The 23,288-nt window shown below is 39.0% G+C and overlaps 1 protein-coding gene across 1 annotated transcript in view; it reads right to left on the bottom strand.

The window, feature by feature from the left end:
- The window catches only part of ERCC6L2 (ERCC excision repair 6 like 2), a 119,378-nt gene that overhangs the window by 83,436 nt on the left and 12,654 nt on the right, over window positions 1-23,288 (bottom strand). The window contains exons 3-8 of the mRNA XM_081103455.1: window positions 15,860-15,982; window positions 13,294-13,487; window positions 10,986-11,147; window positions 10,378-10,585; window positions 2,913-3,053; window positions 173-286 (exon numbers count right to left, since the gene is read on the bottom strand). Of these exons, the coding sequence (XP_080959581.1) occupies window positions 173-286; window positions 2,913-3,053; window positions 10,378-10,585; window positions 10,986-11,147; window positions 13,294-13,487; window positions 15,860-15,982 (942 nt within the window). The remainder of the gene's footprint in view (window positions 1-172; window positions 287-2,912; window positions 3,054-10,377; window positions 10,586-10,985; window positions 11,148-13,293; window positions 13,488-15,859; window positions 15,983-23,288) is intronic.

Raw genomic sequence — 23,288 nt, 5'->3', positions numbered from 1 at the left:
TTGATTAATAACTTAAGTGCATATACTTCTTTGGCACACAAATTAAAAATGAGCAAGTCAGTTTCCTCTTAAACTTCATATAAAAATAAAGATATTTGGTTGGAAATTTCGTGTAAAATATAAAGTATTTATAACAGATAGCATCACAGACATTTTAAAAGGCAACCCAAACCTGCTGTTTGGAGGTGCTAGCAGCCTGCAGTAGCGAGACGTGGTTAGCTACCTTCTGAAGGACAGCAAGGTAGCTGAAATACAAGGTTTTCACTGTTTCACCATGTGAATTGGTCTGCAACCAGAGAAACACAGAAAATAAAAACAAGCAAAGGACTAATGTGACTATGTAACTACATCACAAAATATATCACTTACAATATTTATTATTGGGTTACTATTGGCACAACATATTCTGAGAAAATGATGGTCAATTATTTATACAAAATATACATAAATCACTAATGTGGAATCATACTTTTGGTGAATCACAACAGTGATTTTTTTTAAAAAAATTGATTGTAGAGAGGCAGACAGAGAGAGAGAGAGAGAGAGAGAGAGAGAGAGAGAGAGAGAGAAAACATCTATATGAGAGAGAAACATTGATCAGTTATCTCTCATATGGGCCCTAGTTGGAGATTGAACCCACAACCTGGGTATGTGCCCTGACCAGGAATCGAACTCACCACCCTTTGGTGTATGGGATGACACTCCAACCGAGCCACACTGGCCAGGGCAATACAGTGATGTTTTTAACAAAAGAGGGGAGAATGACCTCATTCTAGAAAGTATTTATCCTCCTGATACAGTCATAAAAATGCTGCTGTAAGAGATAATAAAACTATAGGGTAAGGTGGCAGTGTTGTATAGACCAGCACTTGCAAAACGGTGCTCCATGGACCACTGGTAGTCCGTGAGTTCCAAAAGGTTGGCGACTGCTGGTATAGAGCCCTTTACTCTTGCCTCTCATTTATATTCCAAGGTCTCCTAGGAATCTGAGCTACTACAAAAAAATTGAAGTGGTTAAAAACAGCAAAATGAGAGATTATAATAAATATCAACCTAGATAAATATTTATCTAGGTCCCTCTATGTATGAAGTTATGTGATAGGTAACTTGATAATAAAATAGAGGTGAAAAAGAGGCAGGAAATATAGATAGAAGGTAAAAAAATATGTTTCTAAATAAAAATAAAATACTTTCTATATTATACACTGTTTCTATTAAAATAATACTACACCTCACATCAGAATAAGGTTTTAAGCCTGCAATGAAACAGTAAGTTTACTATTAGTGGATAATGGATTTCCTGAAAATGAAATAAGATTTTAAGATGAAAGTAGAATATTTCCCAATGAAAGCTAAAAAGGAGGATATCAAATTGAAGCTACTTTCAAACACTAGTTTTTAAAAAACATATTTGAATCTTGTATTTTACTGTGATCACTATTTGATATTATAAAATATTTTTTAAAGCTATTCCTTTTTATTAACTTAGTAGAGGCCTAGTGCATGGATTCGTGCACTGGTGGGGTCCCTCGGCCTGGCCTGTGCCCTCTCGCAATCTGGGACCCCTTGGGATGTCGGAGGCCTGGTGCACGGATTCAGCCCGATCCCTGCAGGCCAGGACGAAGGACTCCACCGGTGCACAAATCCATGCACTGGGCCTCTAGTATTCATATAAGATCTTTGGTTAATCTCTTCCCACCCTCCCCCCCCCACTTCCCTCTGAGATTCATCAGTCTGTTCCATGTTTCCATGCCTGTGCACTGAGCATCTGCCCCTGGTGGTCAGTGCATGTCATAGCTACCGGTCGAACAGTTGGACACTTAGCATATTAGCCTTTTATATATATATATACCAGAGGCCCAGTGCACAAAACTTTGTGCACTTGGTGGGTCCCTCAGCCTGGCCTGTGCCCTCTCGCAGTCTGAGGACCCTTGGGGGCCCCTCCCCTGGCTGCTGGCACCAGTTTTCCTCTGGCGCCCAGAACCCAGGCCTTTGCTCTTCGCTGGGAGGGGCCGTCGTGGCGGGCTTCGCTCTTCTCTCTTCGCTCGGGCCCTGGGGGCAGGGCTGGCGTGGTGGGCTTCCCTCTTTGCTCTTCGCTCACCGCTCAGGCCCTGGGGGCGGGGCCGGCGTGGCTGGCTTTGCTCTTCACTCACCACGTTGGCCTTCGCTCACTGCTCCTGCCCAGGGCCAGCGGGCTTCACTCCATCGCTTGGCGCCTACATATGCAAATTAGCCGCCATCTTTGTTGTCAGTTAATTTGCATGTCGTGCTGATTGGCCAATGGGAAGCGTAGCGAAGGTACGGTCAATTACCATGTTTGTCTATTATTAGATTAGATAGACTAGAGGCCCGGTGCATGAAATTGTGCATGGGTAGGGTCCCTAGTCCTGGCTGGCGATCAGGGCTGATCTGTGGGGCAACCGGTGGAGCGATCAGGGGACCCCCGCTGGCACCTGCCTTAGTCAGCCTGGCGCCATCTGCTCGTGGGCCCCACCCCCCACCGGTTGCCTCCCTCTACAAGGCGACCAGAAGGGCAATCAGGGGGCCCCGACTGGCTCCTGCCTTGGCCGGCCTGGCACTGCCCACTTGCCAGCCCCACCTCCAATCGCCCTGCTGTCGCTGCCGGTAGCTTCCCTCTATGGAGTGACCAGCGGGGCGATAGGGGGCCCTGCTGGCACCTGCCTTGGCTGGCCTGGAGCCTGCAGGCTGGGGGCAGCTCCTGCATTGAGCGTCTGCCCCCTGGTGGTCAGTGCATGTCATAGCGACCGGTCGTTCCACTGGTCATTTTGCTGTTCGGTCGATTTGCATATTAGGCTTCTAAAGTAAAGAAATGTCTGAGGAAAGCTGCTACTTACAATAGAGTACTATGTAATCAAAACAGGATAGTAAAGATATCAAACTGAAATGCTTGCCTTATAACAACAATTTCTCCTTTTTCGACCACTGCTGCAGGTACATGGCTCAGAAGATCGAAGTATCAAAGTCACATCTTCTGTTTCTAATACTGTCTGATAGACAGCTTTCTGAAAATCTGTCAGAGAACAATACACCATCTACCAAGAAAAACACAAGGTAATTATTAGTATTTTTTCTATAGCAATAATAATCACAATGCACATAAAATTTCATACATTGCAATAGTGAAAATTGCACATAAACCATGTTATTTTTTCTAGGTACATGATTATGACAATTTCTCCAATTCTCCCAAATTCTTTATTAGCACCCTACCCTAAACTAGACAAATTATAATTTTATTTTAAAATAAACCTCCAAGAGTTTGTTTTTTAATTAAAAGAAATCAAAATATGAAAAGAACAACTTGTGAGATTTCCTTACAGTCAAATCTCGTTTCTCCAACGTCTCCCATCTCAAACACTTTGGTTTTCTACCAAGTTGTTGATAGAAAAAATGTCTCAGTTGTTGACCAAAACTTCAGTTTTCAACCTGACAACCCTTCCTGCTGATACCTCAGTATGACAAAAAGCATCTCTCAGGCAATAAGTAAACAAAGGACAGAAAGCTTCTGTTGCTGGCAGAAATGGAAGATTAACACAATTTTAAAACATAAAGAGGCATCAAAAATGCTAATGTTGCTAAGGGTGTGAAAGTGCTCATAAAAACAACAATCACAGGCAAATGAATAGGCAGAAAAACTGTTGTTGATTGGATAAAGTAAAAGCAGCAGGTGATAGCATTTCAGAGGCAGTGATATATGAAAAATTTATTTAAGGCTAGTAGGGTGTGGTTTGATAAACAAGAAAAGAAGTCTATATTTATAAACAGTATATTAGACATGAACTGTATATAAGAAAGGTAAAAACAGGGAATCATTTGGGGGTCTGGAAGGGATTAACTCACATTATTTCTAATGGGGAAAAATGATTCAGTTTTCAAACAAATTAGCACCCTATCCTAAACTATACAAATTATAACTTTATTTTAAAATAAACCTCCAAGAGTTTGTTTTTTAATTAAAAGAAATCAAAATGTGAAAGCTTCTCGAACAGCCTTCCAGAACAAATTAAGTTCCAGAACCTAGGTTCTACTGTATAGGGTGGGGCAAAAGTAGTTTTATAGTTGTGAGTATGCAAAATACAGTTTGTTCTTGTATTATTATTTATTAACTAGAGGCCCGGTGCACAAAAATCTGTGCACTCGGGGGGGGGGGGGGAAGTCCCTCAGCCCGGCCTGTGCCCTCTCACAGTCTGGGACCCCTCGGGAGATAACAACCTGCTGGCTTAGGCCTGCTCCCAGGTGGCAGAGGGCAGGCTCAATCCCTAGGTGCAGCCCCTGGTCGGGCTCAGAACAGGGGGCCGATTGGAGGGTTGGGGCACCGCCCCGTCACACTCAAGGCAGGGTCGATGGGGAGGTTGCGCAACCACCCCGTCACACACAAAGCAGGGCCAATCTGGGGGTTGGGGCGCTGCCCCCTGTCACGCACAGAGAAGGGCCCATCAGGGGGTTGGGGCGCTGCCCCCTGTCACGCACAGAGCAGGGCCCATCAGGGGTTTGGGGCTCCGCACCGTCACACACAGATCAGGGCCGATCAGGGGGTTGGGGCGCCGCACCCTGTCACACACAGAGCCGCAGGGCGATCAGGGGGTTGGGGAGCTCCCCCCTATCAGACACAGAGCAGGGCCGATCAGGGGGTTGGGGCGCCTTCCCCTGTCAGGAACAGAGCAGGGCGGATAGGGAGGTTGTGGCCCCGCCCCGTCACACACAGAGCCGCAGGGCGATCAGGGGGTTTGGGCGCTGCCCCGTCACACTGATCCCGGTGCCGGGAGGCCTCTCGGCTCCGCTGATCCCAGTGCTGGGAGGCATATTACCCTTTTACTATATAGGATAGAGGCCTGGTGCATGGGTGGCGGCTGGCTGGTTTGCCCTGAAGGGTGTCCTGGATCAGGGTGGGGGTCCCCACTGGGGTACCTGGCCAGTCTGGGTGAGGGGCTGAGGGCTGTTTTCAGGCTGGCGGGTGACTGAAGCTCCCAACCGCTCCTTTTTTCTTTTTTTTATTCTGGGCCAGCTTTAGCTTTGAGGCTTGGCTCCAACTCTGAGGCCTCTGCTGCCGAAAGCAGGTATCTGGTTTGTTTGGGTTCTATAATCGAAACACTGTATCAACTCCAGCTACAACATCCCGGCTGGCTGAAAGCAGGTTTCTGAGGTTTTGTTTAGCTTCTATATTTGTAACAATGTTTCAAACTGGAAGCTCAGAGACCGGCAGCGGCAGGCAGGGAACGTTGGTTTCCTCCGTCACTGAAGCAAGCAAGCCTCATGTTCGCTTCAAACTGCCTGGCTGACAGCAGCCATCTTGGCTGGCAGTTAATTTGCATATCACCCTGATTAGCCAATGGGAAGGGTAGCGGAGGTATGGCTAATTACCATGTTTCTCTTTTATTAGATAGGATTACTGTATTACTTTCCATATGAACAATGTAAACCTACTTTTGCCTCACCATGTAGGGTTTTACATGATCAGCCTATCATGCAAATAAATGATTAAAATTTAGGTCAATAAAAAAACTAGATAAGAAACAATGGAAAATTTTAGAACAATGGCATGAATTATAATTACCAAATTACTTGGAAAACTTAGAAAAATATAAAAAACTTCATATTTCTGAAAACAAGCTAAAGTATTTGTATTTAATATCTTCATATAAATCCATAAAATTAGTAATAATAAGAGTTAAGTAAATACCCATGAAAGCAACTACAAGTTTCTATTTTGAACCCAAATTAAAAAAGAGAAAAAAATATCAAATAATGCCGTAAGTTGCAGGCGATACAATTTACCTTCTATTTCTAGTAGCACTGGAAATTGGTAAAATTCTTCTAGCTATAGCTTATGTAAATAGGGTCATAAAACTAAAGATACCCATAACAGAACTTTGAGCAATATGAATAACTAGAGGCCTGGTGCACGAAATTCGTGTACTTGGGGGGGGGTGGGTAGGTTCCTCAGCCCGGCCTGTGCACTCTCACAGTCCGGGAGCCCTGCGATCGATCACCCCAAAGAGGCCCACCCAGCCAGGGCTCCATGATGGATTGCCCCAAAGAGGTAGGTCCTGCCCACGCAGCCGGGGCTCCACGATCGATTGCCGCGCAGGGGGTGGCCTGGGCCTCCCTCTCTAGGGCGATTATGGAGCCCCCCCACCATTGATTGCCCTGTTGGCCAGTGGTCTGGGCCTCCTTCTTTGGGGTGATCGATTGCAGAGCCCCCCCCATCTACTGCCCCACAGAGGGTGGCCTGGGCCTTCCTCTGTGGGGCGATTTTGGGGCGATAGCAGGGGCCCCCCTGACCGATCGCATCGTACCCATCTTGGCTGGCCTGGAGCTAGTGCGTGTCATAGCATGGTCATCCAGAAGGTCATCCAGACAGTCGTTCTGCTGTTCAGTTGTTCGGTTGATTTGCATATTATGTTTTTATTATTATAGACTAGAGGCCCAGAGCATGAAATTCGTGCAAGGGGCTTGGCCCTTGCAGCCCCAGCTGCCTTGCAGCCCCACCCCCCCCACCCATTGGTCATTCCAGAAGGTCATTCTGGAAGGTCGTTCCACCATCCACTCTAATTGGCATATTAGCTCTTTATTACATAGGATAGGGAAAAGCCATCCTATATAATAAAAGCCCAGCAACTGAAATGGTGGAACAACTAGAGACCAGAACAACCACGGCCCCTCACCCTGGTCGGCAGCCCCCCCAGCGAGCGGTTATGGGCAATCAGTCGGGCAGGTGAGCAATTAGGGGCGATCAGGGAGACAGGTAGAGTGCTTAGGGGCATTCAGGCACGCAGAGGCAGTTACAGAGGATCAGGCAGGCAGGGCGGTTAGGGGCGATCAGGCAGGCAGGAGAGAGGTTAGGGCAATCAGGCAGGCAGGCGAGCAGTTAGGGCCAGTGGTCCTGGATTGCGAGAGGGATGTCCAACTGCCAGTTTAGGCCTGATCCGCAGGGATCCGCAGGGATTGGGTCTAAATCAGTAGTCAGACATCCCCCAAGGAGTCTCAGATTTCAAGAGGGTGCAGGCTGGGCTGAGGGAACCCCCACGCACGAATTTTGTGCACCGGGCCTCTAGTTTATTTATAAATATTTATATGTGTATATCACTCTACAATAGAATATTACCATAAAAATAAGACAAAAATGTGCATCTGAGCAAATACAGGAATGTCCATATAAAACAGTGCTAGATTTTAAAAAAACTATACATAAAATATTAGCTATATCTTTACTCTACTTGAATACAAAGGTACATATAAGAATGAAGAGCATACAAAAAGAAGGTGGGGAGTCAATTATTAAGATGTGGAGGGAATTTTGAGATATTATTTTTCCCAGTTTTGTTGACATATAACATTGTGTAAGTTTAAGGTGTATAATGTAGTAACTTCATCCATATTCCTATTACAAAATTATTACAACAATAAGGTTAGTTAACACATCCATTACTTCACATAATGGTGTTTTAATATTTTTTGTTAGAACATTTAAAATATATTTTCTTGGCAACTTTTGAGTATAGACTATAGAACAGTTAACAAAAGTCATTATATTATGCATTAAATCCTCAAAACTTATTCATCTTATGAAAGTTTGTATCCTTTGACTAATATCTCTCCATTTTTCCTGACCCGTAGCCCCTGGAAACTACGATTCTACTCTTTTTCTAATAGTGTGGCTTTTTCAAAGAAATATTCTACATATAAGAGAGATCATACAGTATTTTCTCTGTCTGAATTATTTCATTTAGCATAATGTCTTCAAGATCCATCCATCTTGTCACAAATGACAGATTTCCTTCCTTCTTATGGCTGAATAATGTTCCATGTCTAAATAGATGTATCAATAATTCTTTATCCATTCATCTGTCAACAGACACGTTGTTTCCATGTCTTCACTACTGTGAATAATGTAGCAATGCACAGGGAAGTTCTGTCCCTATGAGGGCAATTTCATTTCCTTTGGATATATAACCAGAATTGGGACTTGCTGGACCATATGGTAGTTCTAGTTTTAATTTGGGGGGTAACTACCATACTGTTTTCCATAGTAGTTCTGCCAATTTATATCCCTACAAACAGTGCACCAGTGCTCCCTTTTCTTCACATCATCGCCAACACTGCTATCACTTGTCTTTTTGATCATTGCCATTCTAACTGGCATCAAGCCATGCCAGAACTGTGGTTTTGCTTTGCATTTCCCTGATGATTAGTGGTACTGAGCATCTTTTCATAAACCTGTTGGCCATTTGTATGTCTTCTTTGGGAAAATGTCTATTCAGATCAGGTCAATATTTAATCAGGTTATTATTGTTGCAATTGAATTAAGCCTCTTAATATATTTTGGATATGAACTTACCAGATAGATGGTTTGCAAATATTTTCTCCTATTCTGTAGGTTGCCTCTTCATTCTGATTGTTTCTTTTACTATACAAAAAGTATTTAGTTTAGCCGAGACCGGTTTGGCTCAGTGGATAGAGCGTCGGCCTGCGGACTGAGGGGTCCCGGGTTCGATTCCGGTCAAGGGCATGTACCTGGGTTGCGGGCATATCCCCAGTGGGGGATGTGCAGGAGGCAGCTGGTCGATGTTTCTCTCTCATCGATGTTTCTAACTCTCTATCTCTCTCAACTTCCTCTCTGTAAAAAATCAATAAAATATATTTTTTAAAAAAAAGTATTTAGTTTGACAGTCTCACTTGTTAATTTTTGCTTTTGTTGCTTGTGCTTTTGGTGTCATATAAAAAAAATCACCTCCAAGACCAATGTCAAGGAGCTCTTTCCCTATGTTTTCTCCTAGGAGTTTAGTTTTATGGGTTCAGGTCTTATATTTAAGTCTTCAATCATTTCAAATTAATTATTTGCAAGTGGTGTAAAGTAGGACTTCAATTTCATTCTATCACATGTGAATACTCAATTTTCCCAAAATATTTATTAAAAGACTACCTTTTCTCCACTGAATATTCTTAGCTCCATTGTCAAACATTAGTTGACTGTGGCTTTGTAGTATAGTTTGCAATCATTTTAACAATATTAATTCTTCCAATCCACAAACATGATATATCTCTCCATTTATTTGTGTCTTCTTCAATTTCTTTAGTCAATGTCTTATAGATTTTAGTGTACAGGTCTTTCACCTCTTTGGTTAAATTTATTCCTAAGTCTTTTATTGTTGAGTTGGTGTTATTAAAAAATGTAGTAACATTTACTGAACACTTCTTACAGATCACACATTTTAGAGCAACCATATGAGGCAGGCACTGTTATCATCATTCCCATGTACCAGATAAAGCAACCAAAGTTTGAAAGACTTAACAAGGTCATAAAACTCATAAGTCAGGGAGTAAGGATTCAAACCTATGATATTTTATTTCAGAGCCCAATCTCTAAACTTCTATGTACAACTTTCTTTTCATAGTTTTATGGTATTGTTCTTATTAGATAGACAACTGACAACTAAATAATATATATTAAAATGCACAAAACATTTTTAAAAAGTGAAGGTCCATGAAGTTTTCCAATTAAATAATATTTACTTGAGGTAAAAAGTCAAATGTTATATCAATTTCCCCAACTTGTAAATCAGTATCATATTTTTCTTTCAATTCTATTTTTTTAAAGTAATAATCAACAGGATATCTTAAGACTAAAGGGTATTTGTTAGAATTGCCCTTATTTGAGACAACATGAGTTAGATTTAGTTCGTAGCAATTTATAGAACTTTTATTGCATTGTTTAAGCTAGAAGATCCACACAATTAAAAACCATAAAAGAGAACTACTATATTAAAAAAAACCTCTTAAAGTCAACTCTTCAAATTTTCTTAAACAATTAATATAACTGTACTTTTTCTACAAAGTTGTAAAATTAGGTTAGTTGTGTCACTAAAAATAGCATTTTATAATGAACAAATGTATCATAACAAAAAGTTTTTAACCATTTTGGTCTTGTAGCTAGAGTTAAGGTACCCAAGAATATACTGAATAATAGATAGTAGACAATGTAGGAATTACAAAATATGAACAGAAAACACATTAGGGAGAGAAGCTCTTCTTTCTTCATTGAGGAAGAATTATATAAAAAGTATTTTTGTTCTAAATAAGAGAAATCAGTTCAATGTACACTAATAATACACCTGTTAGCTGACAGGTTAGTAAAGTTAGTAAGGAAAATGGGCTCAATTAATGTTTTCTGAAACTCTACATAAAGCAATTTTTTTCACACCATATAAAAAGCAAAAATTACATTAAAAATTATAATAGGTTTCCTCTTAAAAATAATTAAAAAAAAACACTCATGTAAAACTTTAGATAATAAATTATTTTTAAAAAGCACACACACAACTAGAAATTAATAATATATTCAAATGCAGTTCTCACCCGGTCTTCCTTCTTAGGCAACTGATCCTTGATTAGAGTCTTGGTACGCCTGAGAAACCATCCAGACATCTTTTTGGCAAGCCGTTGCATGGCCTTTCGGCCAGTAGCTAGTTCTCTTTTTGTTGCTGTGTGTCTCTGACCATGTTCTACTGGGTCAGAAAACTGCTTCTTGAAGTGGATCCTGCTACCTAAAAGTCCTGGCACAGCCCTTCGTAAAGGCAATAAGAAAAATATCAGTGCTTTATTAAGTGATCTAAAAGGAAAGACACTGGCTTATTTTTGCTTCTAAGAAATAGACTAAGTCACTTGTTTGTAATGACAGCGATAGCAAAAGGCAAGTAACAGTCTTTATGAATTTTTTAGTAAATAACTGTAAGATGATGATAAATTGGTAAATTAGTTCAGACATTTATTTCAGGAACCAAGAATAATATATAAAGACAGGTTTTCATGGGACTCTATTCTGTATACTATGTTTGGGATCAAATACTTCTGTAAACAAATAATTGTGATTTTTTTCCCCCAGAAGCTAATAATTTGCAAACAAGATAACATTAAGTTAAAGATGTATTAAGTAATTTTCCAAGACATAGAGTGTTTTCACTCACCAGTCCATAACACACCACAGTTCTTTCATGTTGTTCTGAAGAATCGTTCCAGTGAGGCCAATGCGAACATTACACTTTAAAGCCTTCATAACTTCGGTTACTCTAGCCTTTGGATTCTTGATTCTATGAGCTTCATCCACAATAACAGCTGACCATTCCAAACTATTAAGTGGGAAAAAAAGGGGGGGGGGGAGGTTGAGCAAATGTCCCTTGCTTAGCTTATATAATTTTTAGAAAGCAGCTTTCTCTATCAAAATTTTGGAATTTTTCCCCTCTTTACTCTTTGATGATCCCATAACAATCTCACCTAGTTAGTTAAACGGTCACAGGTTTGGACAGCCCATGAAAATAAAATGCATATGGAGACAAAAAGGTATAGAGATTCTGTGTAATGATGGTGGAATAAAAAACACTCATTTTCCATCACTAAAATGACAAAATGAAATTTTAAAGTAATAAGAGAAATAAATATAAAATATAGGAAGCAATACTGGTAATGTTAAATCTGAATGAAAAAATCAATATAAACTCATGACTTTAAAAGTTGTATTATATAGCTTTATCTGCTAAAAGGTTTAGAATCAATTATTACCCAGCAGCAATGCGCACCTATAGCAGTCAATCCACTAAAAGGAACCAGAGCCCCTGAGAAACGGTTGATTTCAAGTGTGCAGTAGGGGAAATAGTGAAGAACCAGAAAGTCCAGAAGTCCGAAGACATCTTCCAAGGATCCAAACTAATCAGAAATGTGAGCATCATTAAGAATGGCTATGATGGAGTATAAAACACTGAATAAGTAAAACCCAGTAAGTTCTATGGAAGAAAAATAATTTGGGCTTTTACCTCCGAGGGGAACCAAAGTTTTGCCACCTGAAGTATGCCTTTGGGATATTAATTTTAAACTGACTATTAAGAAACAAAATACTTAGAAGAACCCATGACCCTCCCCTTTCCTGCCTAAAGGAATTCAGATAGAAAAACTACTTCAGGAAGGGAATCTTCTTAGCATATTCACCTCAGCATAGTCATCTTAGCACACACAGAACAGATATGACCACCAGGGAGGATCCAACAAAACTCTGTTTGCCAAATTCCCCTGTGTCCATTGTGTGGCCCAGACAACATTTGTTTACCAAATTTGCTATTTCTTGTCTCCCTGTAAATTACCTACTTTCCCTCTGAAATCCCAGGCCCCTGCCCTCCTCCTTTGTGCAAAATGGCATATAAACCTCAACTGCCCAAGAGTCTTCAAATCTCCTATCTATGGCACCCACAAATGTATATCCATAATAAATTTTGGACATTTCCTCTTGTTAATCTGTCGCATATCAATTTGATTATTAGTCCAGATAGAAGAACTTAGAAGGTGAGAGGAAAGATATCTTTTGCACCCCCACATCTCACATACATAAAAGCTATCTCAAAATAGATAATAGAACTAAGCATAAGAGCTAAAATTATAAAATGTAAGAAAAAAATCTTGTGACTCTGAGTTAAGATACATTTCTCAGATATGAACACCAAAAAAATTGATAAGTTGGACTTCATCAAAGTTAAAAACTTTGCTCTTGGTCTTACAGACACCATTAAGAAAATGACAAGATATGCTACAGACTAGGAGAAAGTAGTTGCATAGCATAACCTAGTAAAGAACTTGTATACAGAAAGTATAAAAAACTGTTACAACTCAATAAGGCTAAAACAATCCAATTTTAAAAACTGGGTAACAATTTTACTAGATATTTCACCAACAAAGATATACAGATGACAAATAAGCACATAGAAGTTCTCAACATCACTAGTCATTAGAGAAGTTCAAATTAAAACCATAAGACACCACTACAAACCCATTTGAATGGCTATAATTTAAAAAGACAGACAATATCAAGTGTTGACAAGGATATAGGAAACTGGAACAGTGGTTCTCAATATGTGTATGTAATTTTTGCTACTCATTCACACAACAGATTCACCTAATTAAAATAATTCATGAAAATGACTGTCTTAGTATTGAGGCACCACATGCACAAAAGGTTGTATGTAAGATTTAGCACAAGTCTTAACATTCTTTAGCAGATACTTTTGGAGAAGTTATAGAGGAAATAGAATAAGAAACTGTGGAAAATCTGATGCAGCTTTTTCCTTTTTAGAAAATAATTATTATGGACTGCCAATATCAATGATACTGAAATGAAAATAAATCATGCTAAAAAATATTTACAGCTTCTTAAAAAATTATAATATAAAGATATAAATACAATTGAGGTAAGCAGAACAACAATGCAATCATTCCCATTATTGTCATTACCTGTTCAGCTCATCCAAACATAAGCGCAGGGTTTCATAAGTTGTTAGAGCAATTTCACACTTCCTCTGCTTTACCCGAATCAGTTCATTGTCTTTTTTGTTACCATGTAAAATAGTGACTCTGAAATACCCCCAGGTGTCCAATTCATCCCTCCAGTTGTAGAGGACAGAAAGAGGAGCAACTATTAAGAACATCTAAAAGAAGAAGAAAAAATTTGATTTTTCTAAAAATTTCATATTTCCTCAAAATGAAAAAGAACCCCAAAGTGAAATCCAGAATATCAATAGCCTTATTTTTTTTATTTTTGACACTGCAGTTAATAATAATAATAAATACAACTGAGAAATTGGATATATCTGGAGGTAGAAGACCACACACACGATAAAAACACTTTACTATTTCATTAGTTTTTATTAGGGCTAAATAGATAGTTAACTTTATAAAAAAAAAAAAACAAAAACCCAGCTATTTTTTATTTCCCCACCAAAAAAAGGAGTTGACAAGGGAGAGGTAATTTTACAAAACAGAAAAGAGGTATGATCAGGATTCCAGTAACAACTTCAAGGAGGACTTCATTTCCCTAGTCCATTTCCTCTCCTCCTTTTTCAGGTACTATCAGTTGAAGACCTGGAAAATTTACTGGAAAAATCAAAGCAATTAGAGGAAAACCTTGGAACTTCCAGTCAAGATGGCAGAGGAGGTAGACGCTGTGCTCGATTCCTCCCACAACCACATCACAGTTAAAACTAAGCTACAGAACAACCATCATCGAGAACTACCTAAAGTCTAGCTGAACAGAAGTCCTACACCTAAGGATACACTGAAGAAACCATGTTGGTAGGAAGGGCAGATGCTGACCAGGTTGGTCCCACACCACGTGTGCGTGTCAGAAATCAGCAGGGATATCTGGGTTGAGGAGGTTCCCCCTGAAGAGCAAGGGGTCCCACCCCCACACCAGGTTCCCCAGTCCAGGGTTCCAGTTCCAGGAAAAGAATTCCCATAACTTCTCACAGTAAAAAACAGTGAAGATTAGGGGCGGGGGGGGGGGGGAGAGAGAGAGAGAGAGAGAGGGAGAAGGAGGAGGAGGAGGAGGAGGAGGAGGAGGAGGAGGAGGAGGAGGAGGAGGAGGAGGAGGAAGGGAGGGAGGGAGGGAGGGAGGGAAGAAGGAAGGGATGAAAGGCAACCATTAGTGTCAATTAAGGTGGCTACTAGTATATTTCACCACACCACCAAATGGATCTTTCTTTACTTCTCTCTTCTCCCATTCTTGTTCTTTCTAAGTTATTTTAAAATATTTAAAGTATTGCTTTCCCTAGTTCTTCTCTCCCCACTGTCTGCTAAATGTCACAAGCGATATATAAGAGACATGTAAGTTCGTCACCGACATTTAGAACCGAAGAACAACTGAATCCAGGGCTAAAAACAGCACCTGGACTCTTGGAGAATTAAAACACATTAAGAACCATAATGTTCTTCTAGGATCAAATTTAATTTGATGCTCAGGATCCATTTATGCTATTAAATATAATAAAGAGAATTTAAAGTAATAATAATTACCTTAAGCCAATACTTTGCAAAAGTTTGCACTGAAAAGTCCCTAATGATACACAAAAGTAAACCTGGACTTTTCAGCAATCTATAATAATAAAAGCATAATATGCTAATTAGACCAGATGTCCTTCCGGATGACTTTCTGGACGAAGGCAGGGCTGCAAGGGAAGCCTGGGTCCCAGGTGCCAGAGGGATACCAGTACCGGCAGCTGGAGGAAGGAAGGCCTACTCTTACATGTATTTCGTGCATCAGGACCCTAGTCATATATGACAGAATCTTTTAAAACTTGTGGAAAGTGGTTCATTACCATAATATAATAAAGACTTCATAAAACCACTCTCTTCATCTCTATCCAGTTTCCTGGATGCTGAGAAATATATAAGTCAGACACATAAATATAGTATACTTTTGTTTTTGCATGTCATTACTTTGTTAGAAATATTTTTTATAAAATCATGTGTAAGATATTTAAAAACATACATCTACAAAGGAGAAAGCTGGCATATGGACATGAATAGTACTCACGGTCCCATGGTCAGAGAGACAGGGACCAGCCTAGACCTTGGTCTTTCTGATTCCCCCTTCAATGTTCCTTGTATAAGAAGAATTCATTTCATAGTTTGGGAATGTAGTCTTCTAAGCAATTTTAAATATCAATGACACCCCTTTGCTACCAGTATCTACAACTGTATCATTTTCATTCTCACATAAATACAAACAGTACATGAACTTCAACTAACATTGCATGCACATTCATGAATATTTAACAAATTAATCAAACTAAATCATATAAATCTAGCCAAGCAAAAGATGGAAACCCTAAAACAAGTTTAAGCTGAAATTATATTTTGCCATTTTGAGAGTCAATCATATTTAACTTGAGAATAAAACTGATAATCCTTCAAAAATTAGGTTTACAAAACATTCTAATAATGTTTTAAAAATCTTGTTTTAAAGTTTCTTTGTGCTTTTGTAATATCAGACTCATGAGTTGTATACTCCTAGGTATCTTACCTTTCTTGCTACAGAAGAAGGGGGTTCCTTTTTCAGACTTCTTAGTAAAAACTCTGGCATATTATTTTCAATATCCTCACGAGTTCCCTTTTTATGCAAAATGGCAGCCAAAAATGAAATAACCTGGAGAAAAAACACCTTTTTCAATCAATGTGTATAATGTATCATGATGGACAATATTTTACTGCTTACATAACTACCTACCTACTTAGTAACAAACATGCGTTGGCTTTATTTGTATTAACAAGGATAATATGCATGTTATCCTTGAAAACAGTAAAGGAATTCTCACATTGCCTCTCCTCCATGATAAGTTCTACCCACTCAATGAATTATTTCTTGATCTCGTCAGTTGGGACATTATTTTCTTATTTGCTTTGATCCATGAAAAAGAACTGTTCTATTAGGACAAACTGCATATATTCTTTTTTCCTTGTAAAATGTAACCTCACGGGGACAATATTTAGCTCATAAATTTGTGTACTTGTTTATCCAATAAATATAGGTGAAATGACACAATGGTGTTTTAAGATAAACTAAGATAATTCATCAATATACATACCATTCTAAATATCAAGTGAAAAAGATAGACATAGAAAAAAAGAAATATAACTTCATATAATGAAGAGCAAGAAATAATCAATTGTACTTTAGTTGCTTGGCAGCTACGTGAATTTGGGCCAGTTAGTTAACCTCTTTGAATAACTGTGAAAATAGCAAAAGCAATATTGGCAGGGTGTTTTAGAGATTTAAGGGAAAGTATGAGCTACTCAGATGGGGGAAAAGAAGTTATTATTACTTTAGAAAAATAAATTATAAAACCTAAAAAAAGAGAGAATTAGCAAAGCTATAGGAAAATAGACTTTTTAGTATGAGTGTAGGTATTTATACTCTGAATCCCAAGTAATAGAAAAACTGAAGTATTTGAAAAGATAAAAGCTGAAAACTTTAAAAATGTGACCAAAAAATAAATAAAATAAAAATCAAGTCATATAGTCCATATCCACTAAGAACATTAGGCCAAAAATATAAATAAAAAATTTTAAATCCAAAAGTTTAGGTGCTTCATAAAAAACTGTTCAAACCTTGAAACACTGAAAATAAATCTTAAAAATATTCAAAGGAAAAAACAACAGAGCAACAAGTCCACAAATAACTGAGCTTGCAGCAAAAACAATGAAAGACACTATAAATAGAATACTTTCAAAGTGTGAAAGAAAATAAATCAATCTAGTTTCATAAATAGTGAAATTATCATTCAAGTGCGAAGATATTTTCAGACAAACAAAACCTGAGACAATGCATTACCAAAAGAGCCACACCAAAGGGAATAACTAAAGGATGTTTTCCGGACAAAGAAAACGATTCTATTTAGAGCAGGGAAAACTTAAGAGCAACAAAAATATTAAATACATAGAAAATATAAATGTATATTGACATTATGAAACAGTAATAAAATATTTTGTTGGGATTAAATAACAGAAGAATTAAAAGATATGACAACAATATACATGAGTTAGAAAGGGCACAACTGCAGTTACTATATTCAGAGGTCCTTATGCTATCTGGTCATTTCAAATCATTGCTACTTTCTTCCACCAAATTTCACTCCTCCTTCCTCTGAGTCTAGCCCAATTTTTGTAAATGTTCTGCATACAAATTGGTTGTTATAGAATAGTCATGGAGATTTAAAGTATGGCCTAGGGAATATAGTCAATAATCCTATCTAATAAAAGACAAAAAGGGTAATTAACCATATCTCCGCTACGCTTCCCACTGGCTAATCAGGGCGATATGCAAATTAACTGCCAACAAAGATGGCGGCCGGAAGCCACACAGCTGAAGCGAGCAGGAGGCTTGCTTGCTCCAGTGATGGAGGAAGCCAAGGTTCCCAGCCTGCTGTGGCCCAGCTAAGAGCCCGAAAGCAACAATGTTTCAATTATAGAAGCTAAACAAACCCCAGATACCTGCTTTCAGCCAGCATAGGCCTCAGAGCTGGGAGCGCCAGTGAAGGCAACAGAGCTTCAATTATAGAAGGTAAATAAATCTCAGAATAAAAAAAAAAAGAAAAAAAGGAGAGGTTGGGAGCTTCAGTCACCCGCCAGCCTGAAAACGGCCCTCAGCCCCTCACCCAGACTGGCCAAGCACCCCAGTGGGGAACCCCACCCTGAAGGGGGTGTGACCAGCTGCAAAGAGCCATCAGCCCCTCACCCAGGCTGGCCAGGCACCCCAGCGGGACCCCCACCCTGATCCAGGACACCCTTCAGGGCAAACCAGCCGGCTCCAACCCGTGCACCAGGCCTCTATCCTATATAGTAACAGGGTAATATGCAAACTGACCCTAAAAGCAGAAAGACTGGGAATGACTGGTCACTATGACACACACTGACCACCAGGGGGCAGATGCTCAATGCAGGAGCTGCCCTCTGGTGGTCAGTGCACTCCCACATTGGGGAGCTCTGCTCAGCCACAAGCCAGGCTGATGGCTGCCAGTACAGCAGTGGTGGTGGGAGCCTCTCCTGCCTCCTCAGCAGTGCTAAGGATGTCCGACTGCAGCTTAGGTCTGTTCCCCGCTGGCAAGTGGACATCCCCCATGGGTTGCTGGGCTGCCAGGGGGATGTCTGATTGCCATCTTAGGCCCAATCCCCCAGGGAGCAGGCCTAAGCCAGCTGGCGGTCATCCCCCGAGGGGTCTCAGACTGCAAAAGGGCACAGGCCGGGCTGAGGGACCCCCCACCCCCAAGTGCACAAATTTTTATGCACCGGGCCTCTAGTATTCTAATAATTATGTATGGTGTCAGATGAATGCGAGATTTATCATAATGATCACTTAGTACGTTATATAATGTCTAATCACTGGGGTTTACACCTGAAACTAATATAATAGTGTACGTCAAGTGTAACTGAAAATTTAAAAAATGACAAAGAAAAATAATAGAGTAAAATAAAATACTTAAAAAAAGATAATCTGACAAGAATATTACAATATGTACATTAAAATTAACAGGTCAATTTCTCTTACTCATATAGAAACAAAACTTTTAAAATATTAGGAAATGGAACACAGAAATATTTTTAAAAGGCATATATACCAAAACCAAGTTTAGTTGATTCTGAAAATATAGTTTGGTTTCACCTTCAAAATTTAGATATTTACTGATAGGTAGGTATCATTGGTAGTATACTTAGCTTTCTTAACTTTTAACTTCCTTAAAATAAAAATAGGATGACCTATTTCATTACAATATACCTACATGTTACATAAAGTGGTACATTAAGTCTTAGTACTGTGAAAAGTTAAATATGTATATTTTCATCACTTAAGCAACCATACAAAAAAAAATTCAAATCAGAATAGTTAAAAAGTCAATAGAAGAATTAAAGTGGAATTCTAAAACTATCCTATTAACACAAAGAAAGGCAGGAAAGGAGAAATAGTAAAGCAGTAAGCAGTCTGTTCAAACAGAAAACAAATAATAAAATGGCATATCCAAATTAAATAAAACAGGAATTACATTAAATATAAATGGGCTAAACACTCCAATTAAATATCAAATTGTCCAGATGGATAAGAGCTGTGTATAAGAGATACACTATAAATACATATAAAGACACTGACAGCTTGAAATAGAGGGTTTGAAAAGATTTACCATGCAATCAGGAAACATAAGCATACTGGAGTGGCCATGTTCACATCAGATAAAATAGATAGTATTACCAATAGTATTACCAGAAATAGACATTTCATAATGATGAAAGGGTCGGTTCATTGAGAAGACATAACAATCATAAAGGTTTATGATACCAATAACAGAGCCTCAAAATACATGAAGACAAAATGGTTAGAATTAAAGGGTAGACAAACCTACAATCATATTCATAGTGGAGACTTTAACTTCCCTAAAAAAATCTGAACATTATCAAACACCTTGACATGATAACTCATATTTGTAGACCATATCCATCTGCAGACTACATATTCTTTTGAAATGCACATAGTATGTTCAATAAAATGAGCTACTAAAAAACTCAATAAATTTTTCAAAATACTGAAATATTACAGACTAGCTACTATGAAATTAGAAAACATTAATGAAGAGATATCTAGGAACAATAGATAAATATTGCCAAATCAAATATACACTTATAAGTAACCCCAAAGATAAAAAAAAAAGAATCACACATAAAAATTAGAAAATCCTCTCAATTACATGAAAATATAACACATAAAATTTGTGGGATGCAGATAAAGCAATACTTGAACATAAATTAGGAGCATAAAAAGGTAGGTATGAAATTAATGACCCAAGGTTCTATTTAACAAACTAGCAAATGAAGAGTGAAATACATTCACAGTAAGGAGAAGGAAAATAATGGAGATAACAGCAGAAATCAAAGAAATACCAAGCAAATGAACAACAGAGAAAATTAACAAAGCTAAAAGCTGGTTCTTTGAAAAGATAAACAAAATCAATAAACCTGAAGTTGGGTGAATCAAGAATAAAATAGAGAGTATACAAAGTATCCATAAGAATACAGAGAGGTATCACAAAGATCCTACAAACATTAAAATAATAATAAAGGAATATCATGAATAATTTTATGCTAGTCAATATGACAATTTAAATGAAATGGGTAAATTCTTTGAAAAATATAATTTATCAAAACCAATGTAAGAAAAAAAATAAATAGCCCATATCTATTAAAGTAATTGAATCCATTATAAAAAATAATGATAAAAATAAAATCTTTCTTTAAAGAAAATTCCAGGTCCAAGAAATTTCACTAGTGAAATTTCATCAAATATTTAAGGAGAAAATAACACAAACTCTTTCAGAAAAGAGAGGAGAAAGAAACACTTCCCAATTTATTTAATGAGGCCTGCATAACCTTGCTATTAAAACCAGACAATCACATTATTTGTAATAAATATAAATCCAAAAATTCTTAAAATACTAGCTAACTGAATCCAGCAATACATAAAAATAAAATCTCATTACCAAATTGGGGTTATCCCAGGAACACAATATTGGTTAAACTTAAAAAAAAAACAATCAATATAAATCAGATTGATTTATATACTATAATACATTAACAGAATAAAGGAGAAAAATGTGATTATCTAAATTGAAACAGAAAAGTATTAGAAAAAATTTAATACATATCCTATATAAGAAGTAATATTCAAATTAACCCTCATGCTCTCACAACATGGCTGCCTACCACCAGGCCTGCACGGGGGTTAGTGAGGGACGACCAAACAACTGAACAAGCAGCCTGCATGGGGCGACCAGGCCAGCAGAGGGGTTAGTGAGGGACAACCAAACAACTGAACAGCAGGCTGTGTGGGGTGACTAGGCTGGTGGGGGTGCCATGAGGTGCGACCAGGTCGGCCCGGGAGGGCAGTTGGGGGCGACCAGGCTGGCGAGGGGGGGTGGGGGGGGGCAGTAAGAGGCGATCAGGCCAGCAGGTGGGAGGGGTACAATTGGGGGTGAGCTGCTTGCTCCACCCTGTTGATCCCCTGGGGCCCTGCCCTGCCCAAGCTGTGCACCGGCTTATGCATATGAAAGGCCTGGCCCTTTGCAATCTGAAAATTACCTAACCACTGCAGCTGGCCCAAGGCCCCACAGCAGCTTGCATTCCTTCACGGCTGAGCTCCTGCTGGGTAGCATTAGGCAGAGGCTAAATTAGCACCTCCTTAGCGATCCAAGAGCCAGTGTACCCAGTGGTCAGAGTGGGACCATCCAGATTAAAACTCCTCAGATCCATAAGGGACACAATCAGGGGGCAGACTCAGTGAGCACCAAAGCCCCACTGAAGCAAGCCTTGCCCCAGAAGGGTGTCTCCAGCATAGAAGTTCTCCCACTGTAGACACAGCTGATTCTCACAGCCAATTGGCCTGGAGGTCAATTCCTCCCAGTAATACCTACATCAAGGCTTAACTACAACAAGACTGTGCACAAAGCCCACAAGGGGATGCACCAAGAGTGTCCACCTCAGGTAATTGGGGAGGCTGAGCCACTGGGCCCTATAGGACACCTAGCACAGAAAGCCACTCTATCAACACAGAGAAGCATAAAAAATGCGGAGACAAAGAAACAAGTCACAAATGACAGAAATGGAGGAAAGCAAACTACTGGATATAGAGTTCAAAACCACACTTTAAGGTTTTTCAAGAATTTTCTAGAAACGGCCGATAAACTTTGTGAGACATTCAAGAAATCTAGTGAGACCGCCGATAAATTTAATGAGATCCTCAATAAGTCTAGCGAGACCCTCGAGGTTGCGAAAAAGGACCAAATAGAAATTAAGCATACACTGACTGAAATAAAGAATATTATACAGAATCCCAACAGAAGACTAGAGGATCACAAGAATCAAGTCAAAGATCTGAAATACGAAGAAGCAAAAAACACCCAACCGGAAAAGCAAAATGAAAAAAGAATCCAAAAATATGAAGATAGTGTAAGGAGCCTCTGGGACAACTTCAAGCGTACCAACATCAGAATTATAGGGGTGCCAGAAGAAGAGAGAGGGCAAGATATTGAAAACCTATTTTAAGAAATAATGACAGAAAACTTCCCCCACCTGGTGAAAGAAATAGACTTACAAGTCCAGGAAGCACAGAGAACCCCAAACAAAAGGAATCCAAAGAGGACCACACCAAGACACATCATAATTAAAATGCCAAGAGCAAAAGACAAAGAGAGAATCTTAAAAGCAGCAAGAGAAAGACAGTCAGTTACCTACAAGGGAGTACCCATATGACTGTCAGCTGATTTCTCAACAGAAACTTTGCAGGCCAGAAGGGAGTGGCAAGAAATATTCAAAGTGATGAATACCAAGAACCTACAACCAAGATTACTTTATCCAGCAAAGCTATCATTCAGAATTGAAGGTCAGATAAAGAGCTTCACAGATAAGGAAATGCTATAGGAGTTCATTACCACCAAACTAGTATTACATGAAATGCTGAAAGGTATCCTTTAAGAAGAGGAGGAAGAAGAAAAAGGTACAGATACAAATTATGAACAACAAATACATATCTATTAACAAGTGAATCTAAAAATCAAATGAATAATCTGATGAACAGAATAAAAAGGTGATTATAATAGAATCAGGGGCATAGAAAGGGAGTGGACTGTCTATTCTGGGGGGGGGGAAGGGATGTGGGGGATGCGGGAAGAAACTGAAAAAAAATCATACACCTATGGATGAGGACAGTGGGGAGGAGGGTAAGGGCAGAGGGTGGGGTGGGAACTGGGTGGAGGGGAGCTATGGGGGGAAAAAAGAGGAACAACTGTAATAATCTGAACAATAAAGATTTAATTAAAAATTAAAAAAATAATAAAATAAAAAATAATCTTTTGCTTTGCTTTTAACTCATCTATGATTGTTTCATTATATGAAAACTATATTCCTATTTATAA

This window comes from Myotis nattereri (assembly GCF_964212035.1).
Source record: "Myotis nattereri genome assembly, chromosome: 12".
NCBI lineage: Eukaryota > Metazoa > Chordata > Mammalia > Chiroptera > Vespertilionidae > Myotis > Myotis nattereri.
Note: the sequence above shows the minus strand (reverse complement) of the source record. Positions and strands in the feature narration are given on the sequence as shown.